At 36.7% G+C, this 24,727-nt stretch overlaps 1 protein-coding gene across 2 annotated transcripts in view; it reads left to right on the forward strand.

The window, feature by feature from the left end:
• Positions 1-562: 562 nt before the first annotated feature.
• The window catches only part of EZH2 (enhancer of zeste 2 polycomb repressive complex 2 subunit), a 29,921-nt gene continuing 5,756 nt past the window's right edge, over positions 563-24,727 (forward strand). The window contains exons 1-12 of one of the 2 annotated variants that reach the window (XM_050891950.1): positions 563-609; positions 1,022-1,145; positions 1,667-1,795; positions 4,716-4,832; positions 6,231-6,351; positions 8,594-8,737; positions 9,287-9,389; positions 9,962-10,125; positions 16,555-16,646; positions 17,633-17,873; positions 18,289-18,458; positions 18,838-18,932. In XM_050891950.1, the coding sequence (XP_050747907.1) occupies positions 1,029-1,145; positions 1,667-1,795; positions 4,716-4,832; positions 6,231-6,351; positions 8,594-8,737; positions 9,287-9,389; positions 9,962-10,125; positions 16,555-16,646; positions 17,633-17,873; positions 18,289-18,458; positions 18,838-18,932 (1,493 nt within the window). In that variant the 5' untranslated portion in view covers positions 563-609; positions 1,022-1,028. The remainder of the gene's footprint in view (positions 610-1,021; positions 1,146-1,666; positions 1,796-4,715; positions 4,833-6,230; positions 6,352-8,593; positions 8,738-9,286; positions 9,390-9,961; positions 10,126-16,554; positions 16,647-17,632; positions 17,874-18,288; positions 18,459-18,837; positions 18,933-24,727) is intronic. The other variant, XM_050891951.1, reaches the window with a different exon arrangement.

The following is a 24,727-nucleotide window of genomic DNA, read 5'->3' on the forward strand; positions in this document are numbered from 1 at the left end:
TTGATTATGCTTGTTTGAGAATGTATTAACCTTGGGCAACTGGACATTGCAGCCTTTCAGTCCACAATGGCTATTGTGAATGCTATTTTGAGCTATTCAGTGAAATACTGTAGGTTGTTACAGCGCAGCTCTTGAGAAGAAGCCAGACTTCAATGTAGTGGTTTTGTTTCAGGATGCTGTCAAAATAGTCGTTGCCAGCATAGTCACAGCATACGGTCCTTGATTTTGAAAAATGCTGAGCAGATTGGCATATTCTAGCAACGCATTTGGATTATAATGTAAAAATACAACTTCACTGCCAACAGTCCTGTAACGTAAAAATGAAGCACTTGGTACTAGGAGGGTGATCAATAAAAGTGGAATCAGCGTCCTCTTTGCAGTCAGCTGAACAGTTTGGGGTTTTGTAGAATACTTGAGAAAAGAGCAAGGTCTCTTATTTTGGCTGTTTCAAAACTCTTTCTATCTGAATTTCTAGAACTTTTTGACACTTCAGTGGCTGGGTAGGAGGACTGTACTTGGGGTACCTCTCTGCACTTCAAATCAACTCCAGAAGCCTATTCTAGGAGTTGGTATCTTACTGAAGAGGACTACTCCTGTGAGGAGGGAAAGGTTTGTCTGCCATGAACATAGCTGTCCAGAAGTTAATTTACAAGACTGCTTGCAAGGATTCCAGTGTGTATCTTTGCAGTGGGAATCTTCATTTGTTCTGCTTCACCCATTTAAATCCATTAGGTACCTTTCTGTATAGAGGCATTAGAAATGCTTAAAGCACAAGTGAATGGTCCCACTGATTTGTAATTAAAATTACTGGTTTTTGGTGTCTATCACTTAAGTATGTTTTAATTTTTTTTTTATTATTGGATTGGGATGGTATTGCAAGCATCTGATTGAAAGGAATTAAAGGAATTAGATATGAAAGGTATTCAAGGAATGTCTCTATCGTACCTAACTTCACTCTTAACTTCCTCTGTAAGCAGTGGCATCAGATATGGTAATATTAACATGACATTGTCTCTTGTAGGATAATCATGGGTCAAACCGGAAAAAAATCTGAGAAGGGGCCAATTTGTTGGCGAAAACGTGTGAAATCAGAATATATGAGACTGAGGCAGCTCAAGAGGTTCCGACGTGCGGATGAAGTAAAGGTATGTCATCTTTTGGTTCTGTTGCTTAAAAAATCATACAAAAATTGATTTTCTTCTGAAGTATGAGTTGTCCTGCAGTTAACACCTGCAATAACAATTTCATTAAATACTTTGTTAACATACTGAAAACTTGTCTTAACTCTGTGATCTTATAAACAGGTATGATACGTTTATATGTGATTGTATTAGGCATGCTAAGTATCAGAAGAGGCTGTGGAGAGCAAGTATGGCAACTTCTTTAGCCGCATACTCTTTTTAATTTAGAATTTAATTCCATGCTAAACCTCTGAGTCTCTAAACTTGAGAATGTGGTTTGAGTTAAAGAAACGAATAATGAACTATATTGAGCCTCACTGACATTTAAACAAAATTTGGATGGTTGAGTTTTGAGCACTTTTTTTTTTTATCCTGTCTGGTTTTGTTTATTTTGTTAGTAAATGTTATAATGCCTTAGGATGCTAGCAGATGAATTTAGAGTCTTTGATTTATTTGTAGTATTTACAATTGTGATTAATTTTTAGAGTATGTTTAATTCTAATCGTCAGAAGATACTGGAAAGAACTGAAATCTTAAATCAAGAATGGAAACAACGTAGGATACAGCCTGTTCACATCATGACTTCTGTGAGCTCATTGCGCGGGACCAGGGAGGTTGGTTAACATGTGTTGTGGTAATTCCACTTACAAGGTTGTTAGCACGTTTTTGTTTTATTACTGGAAAGTTGGCTGTTCTTTATTTTTTTTTTTCAGCATGATATGACTTGGTAGCTAAATATTTTTTCTACAAGTCTCTTAAAGAATTTATTTATTATTTACTTCGACCATATGACTTCTGGAAAGCAATAAATACGTAGCAGGCTACCTAGCTTTGAACAACACACAGAAATGAACTTCTTTATTTCTGATAATACCTGGATCATACCTCAGCATCCTTTAATCAAACCGTTTTGTCTCATTGATATTGGGAGTTTAGTCTTGCTTCTATTGGAGTTGACCCCCAGTGGTACAAATGACTAGTTACTTTGGTTCTTACCAAGTTAAAGCACATGAAAGCTGTGAACATACCCACTTGACAAAGTCTTCTTTGTATTAATTAAAGTCATTTAACCACAGAGGTTCTAAAAGGAGTTAGATGAGTTGATGCACCCTTCTGTTGCACAGGCAGACTAGACGCTAAATTTGTGAAAAACACTTCCATGACTGTGATGCAATTTGAGCACTTAAACTGGCTTTTATGTTGGTAGCTCGAACAGCGGTTTAAGCCTACTTCAACTTTCTGTATTCAGCCCAGGTTAATTTATCTTCTTTCTCGGTTGCTCTTTAGGCACTTCTCCAAACTAAGCAGTTTGAAGATGTTTCATGTGTAATAATCTGAAAAGCTAACTCTTTTCAGTAGGATGAGAATGAAAAGACTTTACTGTTAATACGTTAAAAAAACCCAAACAAAACACTCTCTTCAAGGAAATTTGTCAGATTTTCCTTTTCCTAAAATTTTAGTGGGGAACTGGGGGCATGTGTGTCACAGAGGTACGTTTGTGTGCATGCATGTTCAAATGCAAACAGGCAAGGACCTTTGCCTGAGTGTTTTCTTTTAAACATGATTGAATATGCAGTTACTCACGTACAGGTCTATACTTATTACATGGCACTGTAGGATCAGAACTTCTGATAATAATTGACACAGGTACATATCCAATTTTCACTTTTTTTTTTTGTTAGTAAAAGATCATTCCTCACCAGTCCTCTTTCTTTTTTTTTTTTTAGCTTGATTCACTGTTCTTTTATGTTAATTTCCTGCCTGAATTGATTTCCTGCCTGAATTGATAGAGCACACTAATTACTGCATTCAAATCCAGTCTCTGTCTCATGAATCAGAACTCTAATGCTTGATTTAAGATTGCCATAATTTATAGTGAGAGAAGTGAGACAAAGAAATGGTGGGGGTTTTAAAAGATTACTTTAAAATCTTTTTTCCTTAATATGCTGAATTTCTTCAGAGTTGCTTAGGACACTGGCTAGAAGTTTAGTGATCTGATGGAAAGGTTTTGTGAGAGCCTTCATGTGTTTGGTGAAGACTGCAGGGCATCACTGGTGACATAGGTTTTGTCCAATGGCTAGTCCAGTCAGCATCAACCAGAGACCATAACACATCCTGTGCTAGCCTAACAAAATTAAGCTGAGTTCCATACCAAAACAACAGGGCAACATAACTGAGACTTAGTACCAAACACTTTGACTCATTTTGACATAGCTCATTTGTCAGCATGAGACTTCTAGTTCCAAAGATAAATGTAATTATTTTTTTACTTTTGTATTTTTCTTTAAAAAAACACATCAAAAATATGCTAGATGGCTGCTAGCTAGAAAATTAAACATTAACCTGAAATAGGAATAAAGCACTAGCATAGGACAGTGTCTTGAGTATTGATATACACAGCAAAAATCTAATTTCATTTGCTGCAGATTAAAAAGAAATTAAATAAATCTGGCTTGTGTCATTCTACCGGGGTACTGTCTCTGTATACTGTTTGTTACATTACTTTGTGTATTTCTTTAGAAATGTGAAGCTCTGTTCATCTTTCCCTTCTGGAAAGGAGAAAGATCTTTTGTCTCCACTTCCTTTTTTCCTTTCAGGTAGCTATGATAGCTGTTCTAAACTTTTTTTTTACCTACCTCCAAATCCTCTTTGTTGTACTTTCCCTAGCTTTGTATGTTCCTGTCTGCTTTTGTTTGTAACTTTTTTTTCAGAGGTCTTCATAACTGCTGTCCAAATATTTGAGAAAAGTTGATCTGTGTCTGTTAACTGTTGAATAGATGCAAGAATAACCTAGAAGTTGTCTCTATTTCTATGGCATGTTTATCCTTTGGAAGCTACATAAACCTCTGAATCTCAAAACAAAAAAAAAAGTCCTGTAGCTGAAAAAATCATTTACATGTCCAGAGTTGCATATTAAGAGTTAATGTTCATTTTTCCGTTGTAAGCAGTGAGCATAATCAAAGGCTTGAGGATAGGATAAACATAAACAGACAATAATGGGGAAATAGGGCAGGAATTAACAAGACATATGGAAGATTTATTTCCATAAGATGTCTTGCTGGCATTAAAGTAAAATTTTATTTGTTTTAACATAAATAATACATGATTTCTGCAGTGTATTGATCTGAAGCCAGGGGAAGTCAGTTGCATCTCTGATGGCTTGAGTAAATACTCTAACATCAGTGTAGCAGCAACAGGTTCTAAATCTGTTTTGAGATACCAAACATAATTTGTATTTTAGGTTGAATAGTCTGAGTAAAATACTATCACAGCCATTTATTATTAAGTGGAAAAAACCATCTTGATCTATTAGCAAAGGTATTGACATAGAAATAATTCTTACGTCTTTTTTCCTGCTAAACCTATTCTTATTATTATGCCCTAAAAATCTGATGCATTTTTCAAAGGCTGATATAGCTAATTTTGACAAACACTTTGAATTTTGTACATCATAGAGTGTTCTTCTGTGATTTTTTTTTTTCCTTGTTGTTTCTGATGTTGCTATGTAAGTGTAACTTCAACCTCTTATTTCAGTGCTCTGTTACCAGTGACATAGATTTTCCAAAACAAGTTATCCCACTGAAGACTCTCAATGCTGTTGCTTCTGTGCCTATAATGTATTCTTGGTCTCCCCTTCAACAGAATTTTATGGTAAGTTTAAAAAAGTGCTGGGAGGAGAAATGTATGGAGAAAAGGGAGAGGTTAATTTTAGAAATCAACCAGCAAAAATCTGTTGCCAGTTACCCTCCCTATCTTTTTGGTATTGGCAATAAGGCAGTAATAATCAGAAATAGGCTTCCCCAAATTAAAAAAAAAAAAAAAAAAAAAAGTAACTGTGATTGCAAACTAAACCTCTGTCCTCAATGAACCTAAGTATCTCTAAAACCTTGCTGTAAAGACACCCTAAGTTTATTTAATTCAGGTGCCCAATGGTCTTGTATGGCATTTCACAAATGTAGATTTATTTGAAAGCATATAATTAGTGTAATTAGAAGTGTTTTCTGAGGGATATGAATGTCTTCATGTAAGACACTCAACCAACGTGTCTGTAGCAGAACAGTAATTCTTATGGAATAAAGAGAACTTAATCCTGAAATAGTATCCCCACATAATGGTCATTCTTTTGTAGCAACTGAGTATAGCCTTTTCTTCTGATTAGCTTCACTGTATGCAGAAGCCATAGCATTAGATTTCTGATGTAGGTATTTGACTTATTTGAAAAGCTTAGCTTATTACAAATCTTTGTCCCATCATTTTGTATATGATCACCTTTGCCAACTGGTTATTATGATAATAATTGTAGCAAAGTGATTTAAATAACCAGTTTTATCAGTATATTTACAGAGTTCTTCCACACATTTTTCTACTTGCTTTCAATTCATCAGTGTTTGGATATTTAGCACTGCTGCAGAATCATGATCAGCAGGAAAGTTTACATTTATTTTCTTAACAATAGAAGGTTCTTCTGTAGTATTGGAAGATACAGCTGAGTATCAAGGTCTGTAAATTCTGTTGATAAAACATGGGAGTATTAATGCATTTAGTCTATATGCAGACAAAAAAAAATGACAGTGGAGTTTAGATTAAATTGCGAGGCATGTTTCTATGCTTGCTGTTTAGACAACTTGAATTTAGGGTCTTTTTGTATCATATTTTCTTATCTCTGGCAAAGCAATGAAGGGGTGGTTTCCATTGCACATTACTGTGGAAGAGAACCAAGGAAGGGAGAATGAACTTATCAAATGCAAGCTTCCGAAAGCTAGGTAGCTTACTGTGTTTCAATAGTAGAAGCTTTGTGGAAACGCTCTGCTAACCTTAATGTTAGGAGCTAGTGTCAGTATCTTGAGCCAGTCACCACTAGTGCAAAAACTGTTGAACAAAGATGAGGGTTTTGTTTTATTTATCTAGTTAATGGTAAATGTGCTAAAGCAGTGAAGCCAGGTAGTTAACTGTGTTAGCTAGACACTTGTAGATTGTGAAAATAGCAATGCAGAAATGGTCAATTGAAAACGCAATTTAAAATTGTTTGATTATAACTGTTTTTACTAGGTAGAGGATGAAACTGTTTTACATAACATTCCATATATGGGAGATGAAGTGCTTGACCAGGATGGTACCTTTATTGAAGAACTGATCAAGAACTATGATGGGAAAGTGCATGGAGACAGAGGTGAGCCCAAACACTCAGGTATACTAATCACTTCTTCCTACATAAATAATTGTTGTCAGTATTGCTTGTTAAGGCCTGATGCTTGATTGTTACAGTAGTATCTCTAGAATCCCTACATTGTGTAAACTTGGGGTGTAACAAACTTCCTTATTTAAATATATTGCTTTGCATTTTCATAAGGCTGCAAAATGTTAAAGTAGTAATACGGAGAAATTACACACATTAACTTTTTCCCTAGACCATACAGTTATTCATCATAATGCCTAGGTGCAACTTGGAGAAGTTCTTGTTCTTGAATTTTATGCCCAGAGCTTTGGAATATAATAGTGTAATGTCCCTAAGTGTGTCCTACCTGGCAGAAAGTGGCAGGAGAAGTATGCAGAACTCTGATAATGACAACACTTGCGAATGCGATTCTACAGAATAACCTCTTGTGGGTTTTGGTTTTTTTTTCTTTAAGGAAATTGTTAGCTGTTTAAAAACCTCCTTTCTGTAAGTCAGCTTATACAGCAAAGTTGTATCCTTCTGTTGGTACGCTATATGTATGTATTCTTACGTGTAGTTTACCTCTTATTCTGTGTGGGAGCTGGACTACATGCGATGTCATCTTTCTCTTAGTTTGCTAAAGTCTCAGTGAAGTAGCAATCTTTCACTTGCTCTGTGTGCCCACTCCAAACTGGCTTATACAAGCCTGAACTTTACAGTTGTAAAGGTTTCTCTGACTACTCTGCTTCCCCCTTCACAGAAACATTACCCACCCCCGCCTCCACCCAAATGGGGAATCATTTCTTAAAACTGATTATATTTTCTGTTAATGCTGGAGTGACTGAGAAAGAGAACTACATTTTTGAGTGCCTCGTGTGCCACTCATGAAGGTTAAGCCTGCAATTCAATAATAAATGCTACTCAGTCCTACACCAGTCTTGTTAATGTTCTCAGGATAGCTGGTGCCTTTATATTTCATGAGGAACATGAACTGTTTCATGGGGTTTTGCCTTTGGATATTTTTACAGATTTACTGATTGCTGACATCCTTGTCAGAGAACTGGTTATGTCAAAATGGTGACACTACTAGTAAATGTCTTCTATTATTGATATAATTTATTATTAAAGGAGTCTAGCTTTAAAATTAATCTTGTTTCACCATCTTGAGTCCCAAGTTTATGATGGCAATTACTGTTATTATGGGTTCTTTAAAACTATATATCGAAAGTAGAAAGATGGTTTTTTAGCCTTGCAATAACTAGTATTCTTGTGTGACTGTAATTAAATATAAATGCTGTGGGAATCTGTAATCCAGAGGCATTCCCATGTAGGAGTCAGAATTGTTAACTAGCTCTGTAACTGCACTTTTGGGGGAGAAATTCATACTAACCTGTGTGTGTATATTAAGAGTTCTGTTTAAAACATCCAAATGAAGTACCTGCCTGTTTTCATTGTCTACAGAGGAATAAAAATATTAATTTCCTTCAAGTTATAGTTTGACATCCAACTCCAGTCCAGGTTCAAAAAGATGGTGATAAGCACTACAGTTCCCACACAGTTCACAGTTATTTTTTGAAAAATAACAGCAGTCTCTGTCAACACTAACTATGATTTTTCTCTCTGCAGAAATGCCTTTCTGTCTATCTGTGCTGCCCTCTGAATTTCACAGCAGAATATAAGCTAATAAGCAGATATATGCAGCATTGTATCCTTCAGTTTTCTCTTGAATTTTTTGTATATAACTGCATTCTTTTTTATCACCTTGCCAGTGGGGTCTGTAGTGGGGAGGTGGATGCCATGGAACTACCAACCAAAAATCTCTCTGGAGATTCCCTAGCTGTCCAAGGATAGCTGCATAGACTGTTTGCATGCATTTCCAGGCTGGCTTAACCCAACCATGTTGGAATTGGGATTCTGGCATAAAATCTCTTAAATAGTCTAGCTAGTAAGTAATTTTTTTATGTTCCAGGGAAGAGAGATTTATTTATGTCTACTGGTATGAAGCACAGGGAGTCAGGAAAAGAAAAATTTCAAAAAGTTTCCTTCTCCCCTTCCCAGTTGTCAGTCTAAGAAATAAATACTGAGTATTTTTAACTCTTCTCAGTTCATACATTGAAACTAAGAAGGGAAAAATACAAAATTGTTTTTCATAAATTACAGCATATGCCATAATTTAATTCAAGTGTAGGGAGGATTAAAAATACTTCATCTACACATTGTGCTTTTCTGTTCACTCCCAATTTTTGCTGAATTTCAGAATGTGGATTTATCAATGATGAAATATTTGTTGAGCTGGTCAATGCACTTGGTCAGTATAGTGATGATGAAGATGATGATGATGGAGATGACAATCCTGATGAAAGAGATGACAAGCAAAAAGATCGGGAAGGTAACAGGATGGGTATGTCTGTCTGCAGACTTTAAAAATTAAAACCAAAAAACCCTTTTCTTTAATCACTTGATAAATTTGTTCAAACCCTTCTACTTGATAGTTTTCAGGTCTAAAGTAGCATCATTTTCTTCATCATTTCCTTTGCCATTTAGTTCAAGAGTTGTACAGAGAATACTACAAAAGGCACTTTTGCCTATTTTTGTTTATCTGCATACTGAGGCAGTCAAATGCACCAAAAATCAGTCAGGTATCTGTCTAATAAATGCTTTGGTACTCCTCAGAAAATGAAATATCATTATTCTAAAGTAAGCAGAGTTCTGAATTGCCATCTTCATCTGCTGGTAAAATAATGGTTTCTCCAAATTTTACTAGTAGAGTTTCTCAGCAGGAAAGATCACTTAATGCAGTTTAAGTTGTCTGTAATTTAGAAATAAAAACCTTTGCTTCTTTTTTTATTAGGATTTTGGTGAAGTCCCCCTTTCTCTGAACACCTCCGTGAAGTAGCAAAGGAGCAGAAATATAATTTTTTTATTTTCCAAATTTTTGCTTCTTTGACAGAGAAAGAAAGCCATCCACCTCGGAGATTTCCTTCTGACAAGATATTTGAAGCCATTTCCTCAATGTTTCCAGACAAGGGTACAGCAGAAGAATTAAAAGAGAAGTAAGAAAGTATTTCTTAGGATATATTGCTGTGTTGCTTTATGAAACAAAGATTGCTTGACTTCGTTAAATATTTGTTGATTAGGAATAGTCCCCCGTGCAGCTAGGTTCTGTGGCAGTTGTGTAACTTCTGCAAGTGATACTTGAAGGGAATTAGCTGTTCCCACTGAGTCAAACAATACAGAGGTGTTTATTAGCCTTCCTTTCAAACTATTGAAAAGTGGGTGCTTTGCATGTATTTAATGATCTATGTTATTTTTTTGAAGCGGTAAAATAAAAGCTTCTGTTAAAAAAAAAAAAAAGTCTCCTTTTTGGACTTACTGAGTAATATATATGAGGAGATGATGGTCCAGAAATTAAATGCATTCTTTCCTAGCCAATTTTATATTTGTATTAATGAGTATGGAATTAATAACTTGTCACATCACTGACAGATTGACCTCTCTAGCTGTCACATATTTCTTAAATTTTTTTTTTAATTTGTCACTGAAAATGCAGAGTGGTACTGAAATAAAAAATTACTTTTTTTTTATTATTATACTGACTAAATAACTTCTATTTCTTTCTTTTAAGATACAAAGAACTCACTGAGCAGCAACTTCCTGGAGCTCTTCCTCCTGAATGCACACCAAACATAGATGGACCAAATGCTAAATCTGTTCAGAGGGAGCAAAGCCTGCACTCTTTTCACACACTCTTCTGTAGACGCTGTTTTAAATATGATTGCTTCTTACATCGTAAGTACAATTATAGTGTGCTTGTATATCTCTTATTTTTTGCGAGTCGGGAAACCTAGAAGTACCATAAGATGCAACACAGAAGGAAGGAAAGAGAAGAAAAAATAAAAGCAGTAATATCGCTAAAGTTTATGAAAACTTGTCCATGTTGACATCATTTTGCAGTGAAAACTATACCTCAAAAAACTGAATGCACCTGTTTGGGGTAGTTTGTTATCCTTTTTGCATTTAGGAATTCATATAGAATTCCTGGCTTGGACCAACCTGTAACGTTATAGTCTTAAAGAAAACTACATTGTTTTCTACTACTGTTTCTGTGTTAAATGTTCTCAGTTTGTGCATGGAGAATGGAATATATTTCTCCATAAAAATACCTGGTTATTCATCAGACTTGCTTCATTTTCCAGCAGGGAGAATGAATATCCATGAACAATTTTATCTTTTATTCTCTCAGGTTACTTTCTAGCCACTTTACTTGTACCTAGTGATTTGAAGAAGAATTGTTTCAGACAGTTGAATTTTAGAAATTGTGATATCCTTTCCACCGAATTGCTTTCATGTTGCTCCATTCTTTTGGGGGAAGGATTTAACAAGAACATTAGCAATGATGTTAGTTTCCATTTGCAAAGTGTGAAGAGTAAGACAGATTCTGAAGTGCTACTTGAGACAATTCTTTCTCTGAGAACAGAGTCAAATGTAAAGGGGAACCTAACAGTCAAGTATGAAGTGATTTTGACTTGTAGTTAAATACTATGATGCCATCTTTCAAATTAATTTTCTCTTTTGACTTAACTGTTCATTTGCATGTTCCACTGTGAGTGTGCATGCGTGTTCATTTGGAAATCTTTGTGCTTTGTCAGCAGCTCCTCATCCAGCACACATGCAATCTGCCTGTATTCGTACTTCACACTGAAGGCTTTACACAGTGCTGCTGCTTTTCAGTATCCCTTAGTAGCCTTTCAGTTTGAGGAGGAACTGGAGTTGTTCTCAGATGGTGGGGAGGGGGGAAGCTTTTCCTGTTCCTAGTTTCTTTAGTATTTGTGGCTTTTGGAGTTAGGTCTGTTAGTTTCACTTTCTGCTTGCATTCTGTTGGTAGGCCTTGCTTGAAAATACAAAGAAAGAAGCTCTTACTTCTGAATAACGTTTAAGAAAATAAGTTTCTAGGGTTATAGCTGCTGCCTTGTCCAGCCAGCTTCAACACGATGTGTTCTGTGAAGCTGTAGGTTTTGTTTAGAAGTATCTTAGTTGCCTGGATGACTCATTCCAAGAAGTGCTGTGTGCAGCCTTAGTCTGTAGGACAGAGAGGTGAAGCTGTATGCTACCTCTTGGCAAATCCATTCATCTGGCAGTGGTTTTATGAGTTCTTGACACTCTCGATAGTCTAGCAGGGAGATTGAGTGCCAGTCTAGTTTTACTTCTTCAAAAAAATTTTGGTTTTTAAGTCAACAAGAAAGCATTGTCCAGACATAGTGAGAACAAACTTTTTCCAGTAGCACCCCGGAAGATTTTTAGGTACTTCTCCAGCAGTGGTTTTAGGCCATTTTTCTCACTAATTTTATAAACTTGTAGGAGTTTTCCAGTGAAGATATGGGCTCCTCTAAAATACACATATATTTGATTACTTAGTTTATATAGATTTGCCTTCCATAGTCATTTTTGCAGATTGTTAGAAGTAGAGCTGAAAGGATCCACAGACCACATATTGGTATCTACTACTCTGGGGAGCCTGATATTACCAGTCCACGGTTTTGAGGCACCAACTCTGTGAGACTTTTCTTTTAGTGCTGTGAAGGACGGATTCATGGTGTTGTTTGTTTTGACATGTTCTTAAGTGACAGATTCAGCCAATGACAAAGTCCAGAGTCATGTCCCTGATTGGCTGAAGGACCTCAGTTCTCACACTAGCAGCATCCTTTAAGCCAAAAGCATTGTGCCCCCTTTCTCTGTGTTCATAACCTTCAGATGGAAGACAAAATGTTTATACTAAAAGATTGCCTAAGTTCTTGTTGCTGGTGACTTTTGATAAGTCCCTTAAAGAAGTCAGTATTCTTTCCAAAGTGGTGTATGTCCAAGGCTTCATTTTAAACCATGCCTCATACCTAAAAAGGCCCAAACTTTAAGTCATCTCTTCAGGTTTTCAGGGCCATAGCAGAAAGAAGGAAGAATAACACTTCCACTGTGGAGGCATTCAAGATGTACCTTTGTGTCAAGATGGAGTGTGAAATTACCTGTTATGATAATGCTCTTCATGACAGCTTATGCAACACATGCATTGTCACTGATAAAAACATATTTGATACTCGATTGTTGCAAAGAGATCTCTTGAAGCTTGATTTACACATCCACTATGTAGCCTCCAGACTGGAAACTGAACGTAGTAAACTGATGCTTCAGTCACCATTCCCTGAAGACACCCAAAATCCCACCTCTACAATGACTGGTCACTGCTTTGGATGCATTGCTTCCTTCTGCTTTTGTCTGTAGTAACACCAAAGAAAGGATTGTTTTCTGTCTGTGTGTCTGTCTGTGCGTCTGTCTAGAGCTAGGAATTTATCTGTTAAAAACTGAGAGTCAGTTGTATGACCTCTTTGCTTCCTGTGAAATTTTAAGACTGTTAAATCCACCAGATTCATTGCTGGGAATAAGTAACTCATCAAAAAAAGACTAGTCTGGTTATTGGAAGGCTGCACTAGCAATTTTCAGTGTCTCTGCAACAATTTAACAATTTAACTTTTTTAAAAAGTTGATGACATTTCTACTACCACCCTAATCAGTTGCCCCTATGTTCTACTTCATGCAATTACCAAGCACTACAGGATGATGTCCTGGCTTCTGCAGATGATATTTTTGATGAATTACTTTGGTAATGTGGTGGGCTACAGTGATCAGATTTGTACTTTGAAAGGCACAAATCTCTGGAGAAGGCATAGAGAATTAAAAAATACAGGAATTCTATTAGGTCTGGTTTTGATTTTTGTAATTCCCCCTCTTAGATTCCATTTTTGTTAAGATTAGCCTTATTTTATGGAGTTTCAAATATTTGTTCTAGAACATTTGATTTAAATATTAGAAAAGTTATCATTAGATTTTTAACGTGTCAAGTCCCCTTGACGACCTGGCAATCCCTTTATGTGCAGGTGATGACTTTACTGAAAAAACTTGTGTACCGACTTCATTTGCTGACAGCAAGGAATTATGCCTAAATGTCTGGACTAACAAAGAATTTAGAAGAAGGAAAAATATCAGGTAGGGAGAATTTCCCAAATAGCTTGACTGTGAAGCAAATGTACATTTCAGGCTGAACTGTTGCCTGTGTACTTTCACATTATGAAAAATACGAGAATTGAGCCCAATGGGGATGAGACAGGTAATAAATCTCAAAGGCAGAAAACATGCTCAGTGAAGCAGTGTTAGAATGACTTTCTTAAGGATATTACTGAAGAAATATGAGGTTTAGTTATTTAGGAAATTCTGCAAAGTCTTCTTTGATTTTTGGGGGAAAAAAAAAAAAATTACTACTGATATTTGCAAGATTCATAGTACAGCTATACAAACAGTTTTATTCTTGTCCTGGGTCCTTTCTTTGTAACAAGCCTCCCAAAAAAATACCTTGCAACAGCGGTGGTAGATTCTGACTGTAGGTGTCAGTACTATACTACGTTGGGTGTTTTTGAAATAGTGGAATCCAAGATATGATTCTAATATTCAGTATCAGATATAGAGTATTTCTGAGGTCTCGCTGGTTTAAAAAGTTAAACGTTGATTTGTTTCACTGCATTACAAACTAAACATTTCTTCATTGTCTAAAGGAAAACATTTTTTTTTTTTTTTAAATAAACACTCATTCTAGGACCTCCACAAATGAACTTGAGAGAAATGTTTGCATCTGCAAGTGACATGTAAAAAGAATAGTTTTGATTTCTGCACATTGCAGCAGTCTGATATGAATCATGGCTTGTAAATGTTTTACTGTTCTTTTGCATCATTGCAAAATTATTTTCCTTGTGGTATGAAGAGAGGGTAAAACAGTTATGTGAAAAAAAACCCCTGAATGAATGAAAAGGTATACTGTGCAAATTTAAAGATGCAATGTTGAAAAATGTGGGGGTTTTTCCCTCCACTTTTGGGTGGGGGGCTCCCATCATCTCATTGTTTCTTAAAAGCTGCAAAAAGGTGGAATAACTTGGCATTAAATTGCAAGGTTTCCTTGTTATTTAACATATTTTACCTACAGAATGTATGAACACTTCAAGGACATGTGAAACACATGAGAAGTGACACACCACATAAAAGTTTTTAACTGGAATGTGGGGGAAGAAAGAGTGCTAATAGCAACAATATGCATAAATTACATTCCTGTACTTGCTTGTAAATAATTTTTACATATCTATATGTGTATATGTGGAAAATTGAAGCTTTTTTGTGTTTCCAGATTTATAAACTGTAATATATTTCCCTGGACAAAGTGATGCAATATTTAATTAGTGACACTTTTATATTGTTTATACCTTTTTAAGAAAGCCTTGGACGAATACATTGCTTCCCTGAGGTTCCCATGTGCTGCTGTCATTAATACAGGCATAACATTATAGAATTTATGATTTGATTTCCAGCACACCTTCCCTTATGGGAGGGGAGCATGAAGTGATGGTTCCAGGACGGAGTGGTTTCATCAGAGAAGCTCTCTTAAGAAGTGCTCACCACCACTGGTCACCCTCCCAACTGGTGCCAAAACAAGTGCTTGTGGAGCTACGCTGCAAACCAGATCACTGAAATGAGATTTGCTTTTAAAAACTTTGTCTGTGAAGACATATGTGAGCTCTGCCCACATTCTTTAAAAGGGAAGGAACTGCATTTAAAAAGTTCAGTCCTGAAAGCATAGTGGACTATTATAAAGAGAAGCCTCGTGCACAGTCTAGAAATAAGATGAGTAGGAAAGCCTATGGTGGTGGCTTATTGAAGGAGAAGGATGTGTATGGTGTTGGTACGGAACAGCCCTTATGGATTAATATGGGTAAGAGGAGAGGGGTTTCTTCTTTCAGTTTGAACATTAGCACTTTTTATTCACTGAGTGTTGAAAAACTTAACTGTCAGTTACAGTTGCCTAACTGCAACTGTGGTAAAACTGCAGCATAAGTGCTTTTACAGTGCTTGGGAATCATGCATTTTCAGATGTCTGTCTTTTGTAGGCCTTCATGGAGCTTTAGGAAACAGCTAGCTAGCACTGAGTAGTGTTTTTTGTTGTTTGTTTTGTTTTGTTTTTTAAACGAGTGCATTCTCCATTTTTGTTCCTTGCAGTTGTGTATGCCACTGTTACCACATTTAGGGGGAAAAAGTATTTATTGATATCTATCTATCTATTAAAACCAAAAAATTTGTTCCTTGAGCATGGAGGATTTTTTTAAAAAAAGAGAACTGCAGAAAACTAAGGATGGTATTTCAAAAAGCTAATATAATTTGGGAACATGAGTATATGAGTTTTGGTGAGAGTCTAGCTGCAGGTTTTCCAGGCTTCAGTTAAGTAAGGGATACAGAAGAGTTCCCAAGACTTCCATCAAAACCGGTAAAGTCAGTCTCTCTGAAAACATCCTGCTGGGAGGCAGGGATTGCACAGGGGGAGAGCTGGTAGAGATGAGCTCTGGCAAAGGGAATGGGTAGGAAACTCTGCCATCCTGTTATAAAGGTGCTCATGTTGCATCTGTAATTTACCCAGTTCTGCTCCATTCTGAGTCACCGTTCTGCAACTTATACAGAGCTATACAGAGTCCGTCAGATACATGAGCAGACGCTTCTCTGCAAGTTGCAGACTTAACTGTGGTTGTTCTGATCCGTAGTGACTGTGCAATGCTAACTTATTTTTACCCTGCAGCTAGGATATAAGAACTGAATTGTTACCACCTGTTAGCTTAGTTGGAGTGCTAATAAACTAATAGAGTAAAAATGCTTATGTGTCCTTCTCACTAACAAAAATGAAAAGTGGGTCTATTACCTTTCCAAAGTGTGTGGGGTTGGATTTTTTGAGAAGATAGAAATTGAACACCTGAATCTTACAGATTGAGAGATGATCATGCATTAATAGGAGAAGGCCTGAATAATTCTGTTTAACATAGTAACGGAAGTCTGTTCTGTTTATTGGGAAGGGAGATATAGCAAGTTTTCCTTGATATATGAAACAAATGTGATGATTGTCTTCATTGATGTAAACAGGCATATGCGAAACTTATCCATGTGCTGTCTCTGTGTATTTAAATGGTAAGTCAAATGTCACTAGATGGGGTTTATTTTGTGTTTTTTTTCCATTTGTTATCATTTTTTTTCTGGTTTTGGTAAAGTCTCGGTAAACCTTGCGTTTTGGATACTGTTTGAGGTTAGATATTTAATGTATTTTTTTATGTTAAAACTTACAAATGTGATGTTTTGATTCAACAGCATTCCATGCAACTCCTAATACTTACAAACGAAAGAATACAGAAACAGCATTAGATAATAAGCCTTGTGGACCGCACTGTTATCAACATCTGGTAAGATAATTTCATATGTTAGAATTCACTAAGTGCTAGGGCTAGCTGCAGTATAGCAAGCTACGCTTAGTGTAAGGACATGCTGGATCTATGATAGTGCATATACTTGTGGGCCACTTGCAGTCAAGTATGTTATCTTCAGTCCATGCAAAAGAAAAGAGTTAACTTCAAATCATCAAATGAAAGTCTAAGTAGGAATGATTTTTAGCTCTATTAGATGTAGCCTGAGATATTTGTAGGGAAGAAAGACTATTACCTCCTAATAATGTGTTGCTGCTATTGTGTCTAATCTAGTCAAAGAACTGGGTCTTACAGACTTAGCTCTCTTGTAAGTTGTATCACAACTGAAAATTATAAAGGTTTTTTAGTTTGCCGAAGGCGGATTCCATCTAGTATTTCCGCTCTTAAGAAACAACAGGATGGAAATTAATAAGGTGAAATCCTTAGTAATATAACTTCAAATCTCTCTCATACTTCCCCTAAATTTTTTAATATGAGAAACCATGTAATTTTCCAATCTAAAAACTTGCTATGCATTGTCATACCCCTTTCCACTAGAAAACAAATTACCAGTGATTGCATTTTAAAAAATGCTGAATACATATTGTTTAAGTGCCATGTGCAAGAAGAGTTCTTGTATTTTGAAGGGTATTCTCTGTGGGAAATTCTCATTTTTTCTGTAATCTAGGAAAATAGAAATTTACTACTGAATTATTTTTCACTTGGCAGCCAAAATGAGAGTGGAACTGAAATACTGACATAAGTACTTTGTAAAAGTAGATTTTTTTTTTTTTCATGATAGCATCAAAAGTATTTGTGTTCATGGTTAGAGTACATTTAACTGGAATTTGCGTGTACATGATTAATTTGTAGAATAATGCAAAGTTACACAGTATGCAAGTAGAACGCATTCTTCCCCAATCCCTGACCACAAGTGAAAACACTTTTTAATTCTTTTACTGAAAATTGTAATGTTTTGTGTTTAGGAAGGTGCAAAGGAGTTTGCAGCTGCCTTGACCGCTGAGCGTATAAAGACACCACCAAAGCGCCCAGGTGGCCGCCGAAGGGGAAGACTTCCAAACAACACTAGCAGACCCAGCACGCCGACAATAAATGTATTGGAATCAAAAGACACAGATAGTGATAGAGAAGCTGGAACTGAAACTGGAGGAGAAAACAATGATAAAGAAGAAGAAGAAAAGAAAGATGAAACATCCAGTTCCTCTGGTAAGGCTAGTCAACGCTTCTTTATTCAATTAGCTGCAGTGCTTGAGAGGATAAAAAAAAACGCCAAGTTGAGCCATGCAATCCTAGAAACCAGGTATTTGGAATGTATGGAACTGAGTGAAAAGACAGACTAATAATATGAGTTTAATCAAATAGAACCCTGTAAGAAAATTTCCAGATTGTCTCATGTATAGAGGTGAGATTGTGTATTTTCAATAGCTACTGTTACCTAATTTTTAACTTCTTTAAGAGGTATGTGAAAAGTGCTGTTTTGTTGTGGCACTTAGATTAGGAAACAACAACAAAAACCTGGGATATTTTTAACTACAGTTAATAATTTGACATTTTTAAGGGCTATGTAAAATTTTTGAAACATAGCTTTACATTGACCCATATTCTCAATTATTTATTACAGAAGCAAATTCCAGATGTCAAACACCAATAAAGATGAAGCCAAATATTGAGCCTCCAGAGAATGTGGAATGGAGTGGTGCAGAAGCCTCAATGTTTAGAGTTCTTATTGGCACCTACTATGACAACTTCTGTGCAATTGCCAGACTGATTGGGACCAAAACATGCAGGCAGGTAAGAAGGGAAGCTACTTACTAAGGATGATAGTGTTTTACTTTTAAAACTGAAGTATTGAAATACTAGTGTTGAGTACTAAAAGAGAAAATTAATTAATTTTCTTGGTTTTCCCAAGAATGCTATGATCCAGAATTCATGCCACAAATATATAGAAGTTAGTTTTAAAACTGTTTTTAAATTAAATTTACAGGAGGTTTAAATTAGACTATCTGTTCTTACATGACAAAAATAATCAACTTTAAATGTATTGAAAAGAGACTATGACTGGATATAATCTGTAAGCTGTTGGTTGGAGGAAATCATACTAACTTAGAAAATGAGCAACTTTCTACTAGTGAGAGATTTATCGTGGATGTATTATGGTATCTCTTGTTAGGTGTATGAGTTTAGAGTAAAGGAATCTAGTATTATTGCTCCAGTCCCTGCTGAAGATGTTGATACTCCTCCCAGAAAGAAGAAAAGGAAACACAGGTAAATCTGTTACTAAATAACCTTAGCATAACAATAAATTGGAGATACAGGGGATCAGAACAGAAAGTATTTTGGAGGAAAAGTCATGCAACTCTTCTCCTCTTGCTTCCAAAACCAAAATTTGCAGCAATAAAACAAAATGGTGTTTTGGTTTCAGACAAAAGTCTTACTGCATTGGCAAGTATAACCTTCTACTTCTCTTCCCCTCTCCCTTCTTTTTAACCTCTTTAACAGCCAGATTCTTGTAGGTGTATTGCTGCAAGTAGTCAAACTAAGTTTAGATTAGAAATAGTCTACACAGCTTGTTATAACATTCAAGATTTCGTGGTATAATTTTGTTTGCAGCAATAAATATTAAATTTACAAGCGTTATAATGGGATTCAATAATGATTATATGGTACTTTGTAAATTAAAACTCATGGGGTTTTTTATGGTGAAGTGTATTCCATTAAGATTGAGATGATCAGTAAGCAAAAATGTTGTAGCAAACTAGTGGACTGCCTCTTTTTTCTTTGAGAGACTATTCCTTTGTAGCACCCCAGTTTCAACTAGAACTTCAACTGAAGAACCAGGTTAAGTTATTATTTGAAGTGAAGCTGCAATGAAGAACAAAATCAAGCTTTTTGTTGGAGTCACAAAGACCATCTGAAACAATTTCTGTTGAAATTGTAAACTTGGTGGCTACTGTCTGTCAGCGAAATGCATTTTTCTTTGAGAATCCTGAGGTTTGAAAAATGCAGCTCTGCATTGATTATTTTGATTCCCAGGGATAAGAACATAGGAGATAAAAAGCTGACTGAAAATTACCAAGAACATTTCTTTCTGCAAAGCAATAAGTACACTTTTTTCCGTAAAGTTTCCTATTTCTCCCTTTAACTTTTCTTATTTTCCCCCCAAGTTTGTTCTTCGAGCTCTTCTCCCATCAATTCTTCTTGCCTTCTGTCTTAGCTTGTTTAAGTATATTTATTATTTCCAGGCTTAGTGAAATTCCTGATACTGGCTCAAAGATACTGTTGATGTGGAGTAGAATGTTTCTGCTTTGTAGCATAGAGGCAGTTGATGTGAGCTAGGAAAAGATTCAGTGAGCATCTGGAAGAGATTCTGTTTCAGCAAAAACTATTGATTTAATGCTCTTGGCACAGTTTTCAAGTTTTTGGGCATTTGGTGGGCTTGGCTGTTAAATCTGGAGTTACTAGCCATAATGCAAGTTTGGAATATGCAGTTGGGAATTAGCTTGCTTTCAGATTCATGCAAATTGCTATAAAAATGGTGCCACTACATCTATTTGAAAAGAGCAACTAAGAGGCTCAAATGTATTTTGGAGCTGAAATGGATTGTATGGTTACCAGGTTGACATAGTTTTGGAGGAGTTTTGAGACTTTTTTTGGTTTGGGTTTTTTTTGCACATAAATAAAAGCACATACCATTACGTGGGGTTTCTTGATGTTATTTTGTTCTTATTAGTTGCCGATATAAAAACTTCTATGCTAGCAATTTAGTTTTGAAATGCTTTTTAACTCTCTTTGAATTCTTTTAACTCTCACTGAAGGAAGTAGATAATTTTTTTAATTGATTTCACAGAATATGTGGCAATCAAGCTGTCTCCATTCTTCTATGTGCAGTAGTCTCTTAAAAAAGGAAAACCTTTTAGCCCACCTACAGACTATTGTGTTCTGAGCACTCTCTAAAGATGTTGCACAACCATCAATTGGGAAAACCATCTGGAAGTCTTTCTCTGTTTCTTAGTTTCTTTGAGTGGAGTTTACTCACTCCTAGAGTAAATCCAGTCCTAGAGCCAGGAAGGCCCATCTGTCCTGTTTGTACTTTTCCATTGCAAGGGTCTTACTGATCTGCAGGTTTTCCACATGTGCATGTGGTAGACAGCCTTTTAGCAAAAGCAGCATTCGCTGAAAAGCAGCAGCAGAAGGCTGCTTTTAATGGCCTCTTGTAACTGATTTGATAGCAGATTTTCTTACAAGACTATTTCCCATGCGATCTTGGTGCCCGTATAGGCATACTGAGTAACTAGCTGGCAAGACTACACCCATCTTGGATAGTAAAAGATATTCTCTCCCTCCTTCCAGTGTCATTTTTGTTAGATAGCCATAATAAGGCTGATCAATGAGAGGAGAAGACTTTTTATATAGCTGATTTTGGAGAGTCGGTAAGTGTCAGAGCCTGTCCTATGTATCGGAGACTAACCTGGCAGTTTGTGAAAACTCTGCTTTGCTGGAGCAGTAAGTACTTTGCATAGAAGCCAACAGAAAAATCTGAACCAAGAAAGAATTCAGAAAAGCATGAGCGTATGCTGGAGGGAGAGTACTTCAGTACTGTTCATTGTCTTACGTGTATGTTTTATTTCCATTGCTGGGAGCTGAATTCTATTTGCTTTAACTAATCAGCACGTGTTCCTCTGGATTGATAAGGATCTGTTCTTGATTGTAGGGCTATGTAATGCTGCTTCTTGATTATTTTTGTTTTCCTTCCCTCCCTCATCCCCTATTCGAATGCAAGTTTACTTAGTAAACTTTATTTGAAAGTATTTTCTTTTTTCCCATTTTCTCATTTTCCTCCTCCTGTCCATACCTTCTGCTGGACTGCTGTTCACTGCATATGTTTGAATAGCTTACGTGGTTCTGCCTAGAGTTCAGGGTGCCTTTTTATAGGGATTTAAAGTCTCACTGTTATCGGGCAAAAGGTGCAGCTGAGGCATTGGCACAGATATTCTTGTGTGCCACCTGGTTGGAAGGCTCAGTCTTAGAGTGGTGGGGAGGCTGTGGATAAGCAGTCTTTGAGTGATGCCAGAAAATCAAACACTGCAAAGACTTAACTACATATATTGACATAATTGGCACATATTTTGAATTTTCAGTGCTGTTTCTGGTAGCAGAGTATCCCTGTGCAATGAAAGAAATGCTAGTGTAGCTTCTTCCAAAGAATGCGTTTCTACTGCCTGATTAGCTGATACCAGTGCCTCCTAAAAACACTGGCAAAATCTAGTAGGTTGTTAGCAGGGAAGAACAATATTTTTGACAGCTTCTGTCATAATGCTTCTGGAGCCACTTGTTTTCTAAGCTGGCTATCCTGCAGATGTCAGCAACCAGATGTACAAATCCACCTGCTTGCTTGGAAATCTGCCACTGAGCTTCCAATTTGTTGTTTGTTTGTTTGGGGTTTTTTGTTTTTGTTTTTGTTTTTTAAATGAAGATTTGAGTTGCGAGTGCTTTATCAACTTTCTGTCTTTTCCTTGCCTTTGCTTCTTGGTGCGTGGGACCAGATCTTGCCTTTTGTTTCTGGTTGAGAGAGCAGATTATAGGGCAGATAAATTAGTCCACCTTTAGTATGGTACTTGTTCAGGCTTCAGCTTTGTGCATTAATCAGAGGAACTTGCAGTGCTTCCTGGCAGTTCTTGAAAGTTACAAGCCAATGAATGTACTATTTTATTGTGCTAATCAAACCTCCTGTTGAATTGGTCAGTGTTGGCAGCTTACTTCACGTTGTCTTCTATCGTTCCCCACAATTCATGCTCACACTGTATGTCTCCAGGTCCTTTCTTGCTAGGCTCTCTTCCTCCTGTGACACTAACCTCTGTTACAAGCTGATGCCTTTGCCATTGTGACTGCCTTATTTAATTTCCTATCCATTTTGAGTTGTTAGTATTAATGCTTTGTTGATGGTGGCAATCTTTGTCACATTCAGATGACCTTGTCCGTATAGTCTATACTTTCCCATGGAAACCAAAAAGTCTCAGGTGGCAACTAATCAGCAAGTGGCATTTTACTTCTAAAGTATTAGGATAGTGCTTACCTAAAAAAAAAAAAAAGGTTCATACTAATTGCTAATGAAATGGTGTTTTAAGAAGTCTATCCACAGAAAGCTTTTAAGGGTTTGGTATGTTAGTAGGTCCTTATTATCTTGGGCTGAGAGACAAGCTTCTGTGAAAGAATTGTTAAACAATACGGTATATGTTACATTTGCCGAATACCAGCCAGCCAAAAAAGAAAAGTAGTTTGATGTGCATTAGAGTAATTTAAGTCAAAATTGCACTCCTTCTTTAAATTATATGGGAACTGTCTTCTTACAAAGAGTCAACGCCTCATAATTCATAAATATATGTTGGTAGCCTTTTTTCCTAGAGTGAGTCACTTTTAATACGAATGTCATCTATTTATTACAGTGTTCGGTAATGCTGATAGTCTTTGGGTTTGTTCCCTCAGCCTCAGTTACTTGGACAAGTCTGCCTCTGGGGGTTTCTAACTTGTATGGGTTCCTTCAAATGCTCATAAGAAAGTTGGCTGTCAAGCACTTAACGTTAAGTCTAACGGTAAAACTTTGAAAGGGCAATTGCATAGAGAATCTTGTTTACCTAAAGCTGTTGTGTGTGGTGGGGGGGCCAGCACACCATTCGGTTAAAGCAGAAACTGATATCATGCTCTTATGAAAGAAGTAGCAGCTAAAAAGTCCTATTTAAGTAGTTGCAGCAGGAGATACTTTTTCAGAGTGCAAACTTCTGAGTGTTGCATTCACTGAAAGGCAGAATAGCTTTCTAAGTGTTCTGTGCTGGGGATTTTGAGTACATGTGTTCATGAGTATTTTGGACTACCAGGTAAATCTGCACAGAAAGTGAGGTTGCTAGGTGCAGCTAGCAGTATATTATTTGGCCAGGGAATGAGGCTTCTCCCATATTCTCTTAATGTTGCTATATGACATACTAAGAAAGTCCAAGAAGTATAAACTTTGAAAATGCTTAATCTAAATTTTTTATTATGTTTGTTCACTGAAACTCAAGTGCTAACTGAAATGCATAGAATTGAAGAAAAACTAAAAACATTGATTTCTCCTTTAATTTTAAGGCTACTGAAATTTAAGTCTGGTTTTCCTTTTGGTACCTAAGGTCCAGACAGGTGTGTTTGCTTGATTGTGTCTGACACAGCTATTCATGGAATAGTAGAGATTTCCTGCCCAAAGAGCTTGCAATCTGAATTGCAAACAAAATACATTTTTATATACAAAATAAAAGGGGTAATTGTAACTTGCAAGAACTTTAAAGTATAGTGAGTTATGTTATGATAACCAAAGGCATGTTGTTCTTAAACAAAAAACCCCAAAAAACCACAAAACACCACACAACAAAAACACCACTTCTTGCAAAGGGAGTGCTTAGCTAAGCTAATGGAGAAAGAGGACACTGAAGTAAAACTGTAAGGATGTAAGAGAAGGGCGTATACAATTTGAAGTAGAAAGGAAAAGGCTTAGCACAGTACCACCAGTCAGAACAAACTGGGGAAAAGTCTGTCCAACTGGAAGAAATACTGAGGTTGCATCAGTGTGGCTGTGCCAGACAGATGTGATCTGTTATATACTTGGAGCTCAGCAGATGAAGGGTAATACCTGGCTGTGATCTGTAGGAGACTACCAGTGTGGTGGAGGGGCCAAGGCCTGTGAAGCAAACAGTTGACAGACCTTCACTCCCCTATTTAGATGTGTCCCTTCATATCTGCAGTTCCATATCCTTCCTTCTGCTGCTGCTTCTGCCTGCTAGAAGCAGCTCCAGCAACCTTCTCTTTGCAGGTTTTCCTTCAAGGCCATCTGAATTTAAGCATCTCTCTAGCCTGGACTGGGTGGGGGCTGCTCGGCTGTACAATCCTGGGACTAGAGGAATGGTGCGGGGAGGGGGAGGGAGCAGCCTGCAGAGTGTTGATCTTGTCTCAGAGAGACTGGTGGTTCTGCTGCAGCCACTTCTGACTCGGGTGTAGTTAGCAGATGTTCGTGTTACCAGAAACTTTCCCATTTT

Source organism: Gymnogyps californianus, chromosome 2 (genome assembly GCF_018139145.2).
Source record: "Gymnogyps californianus isolate 813 chromosome 2, ASM1813914v2, whole genome shotgun sequence".
Lineage (NCBI taxonomy): Eukaryota > Metazoa > Chordata > Aves > Accipitriformes > Cathartidae > Gymnogyps > Gymnogyps californianus.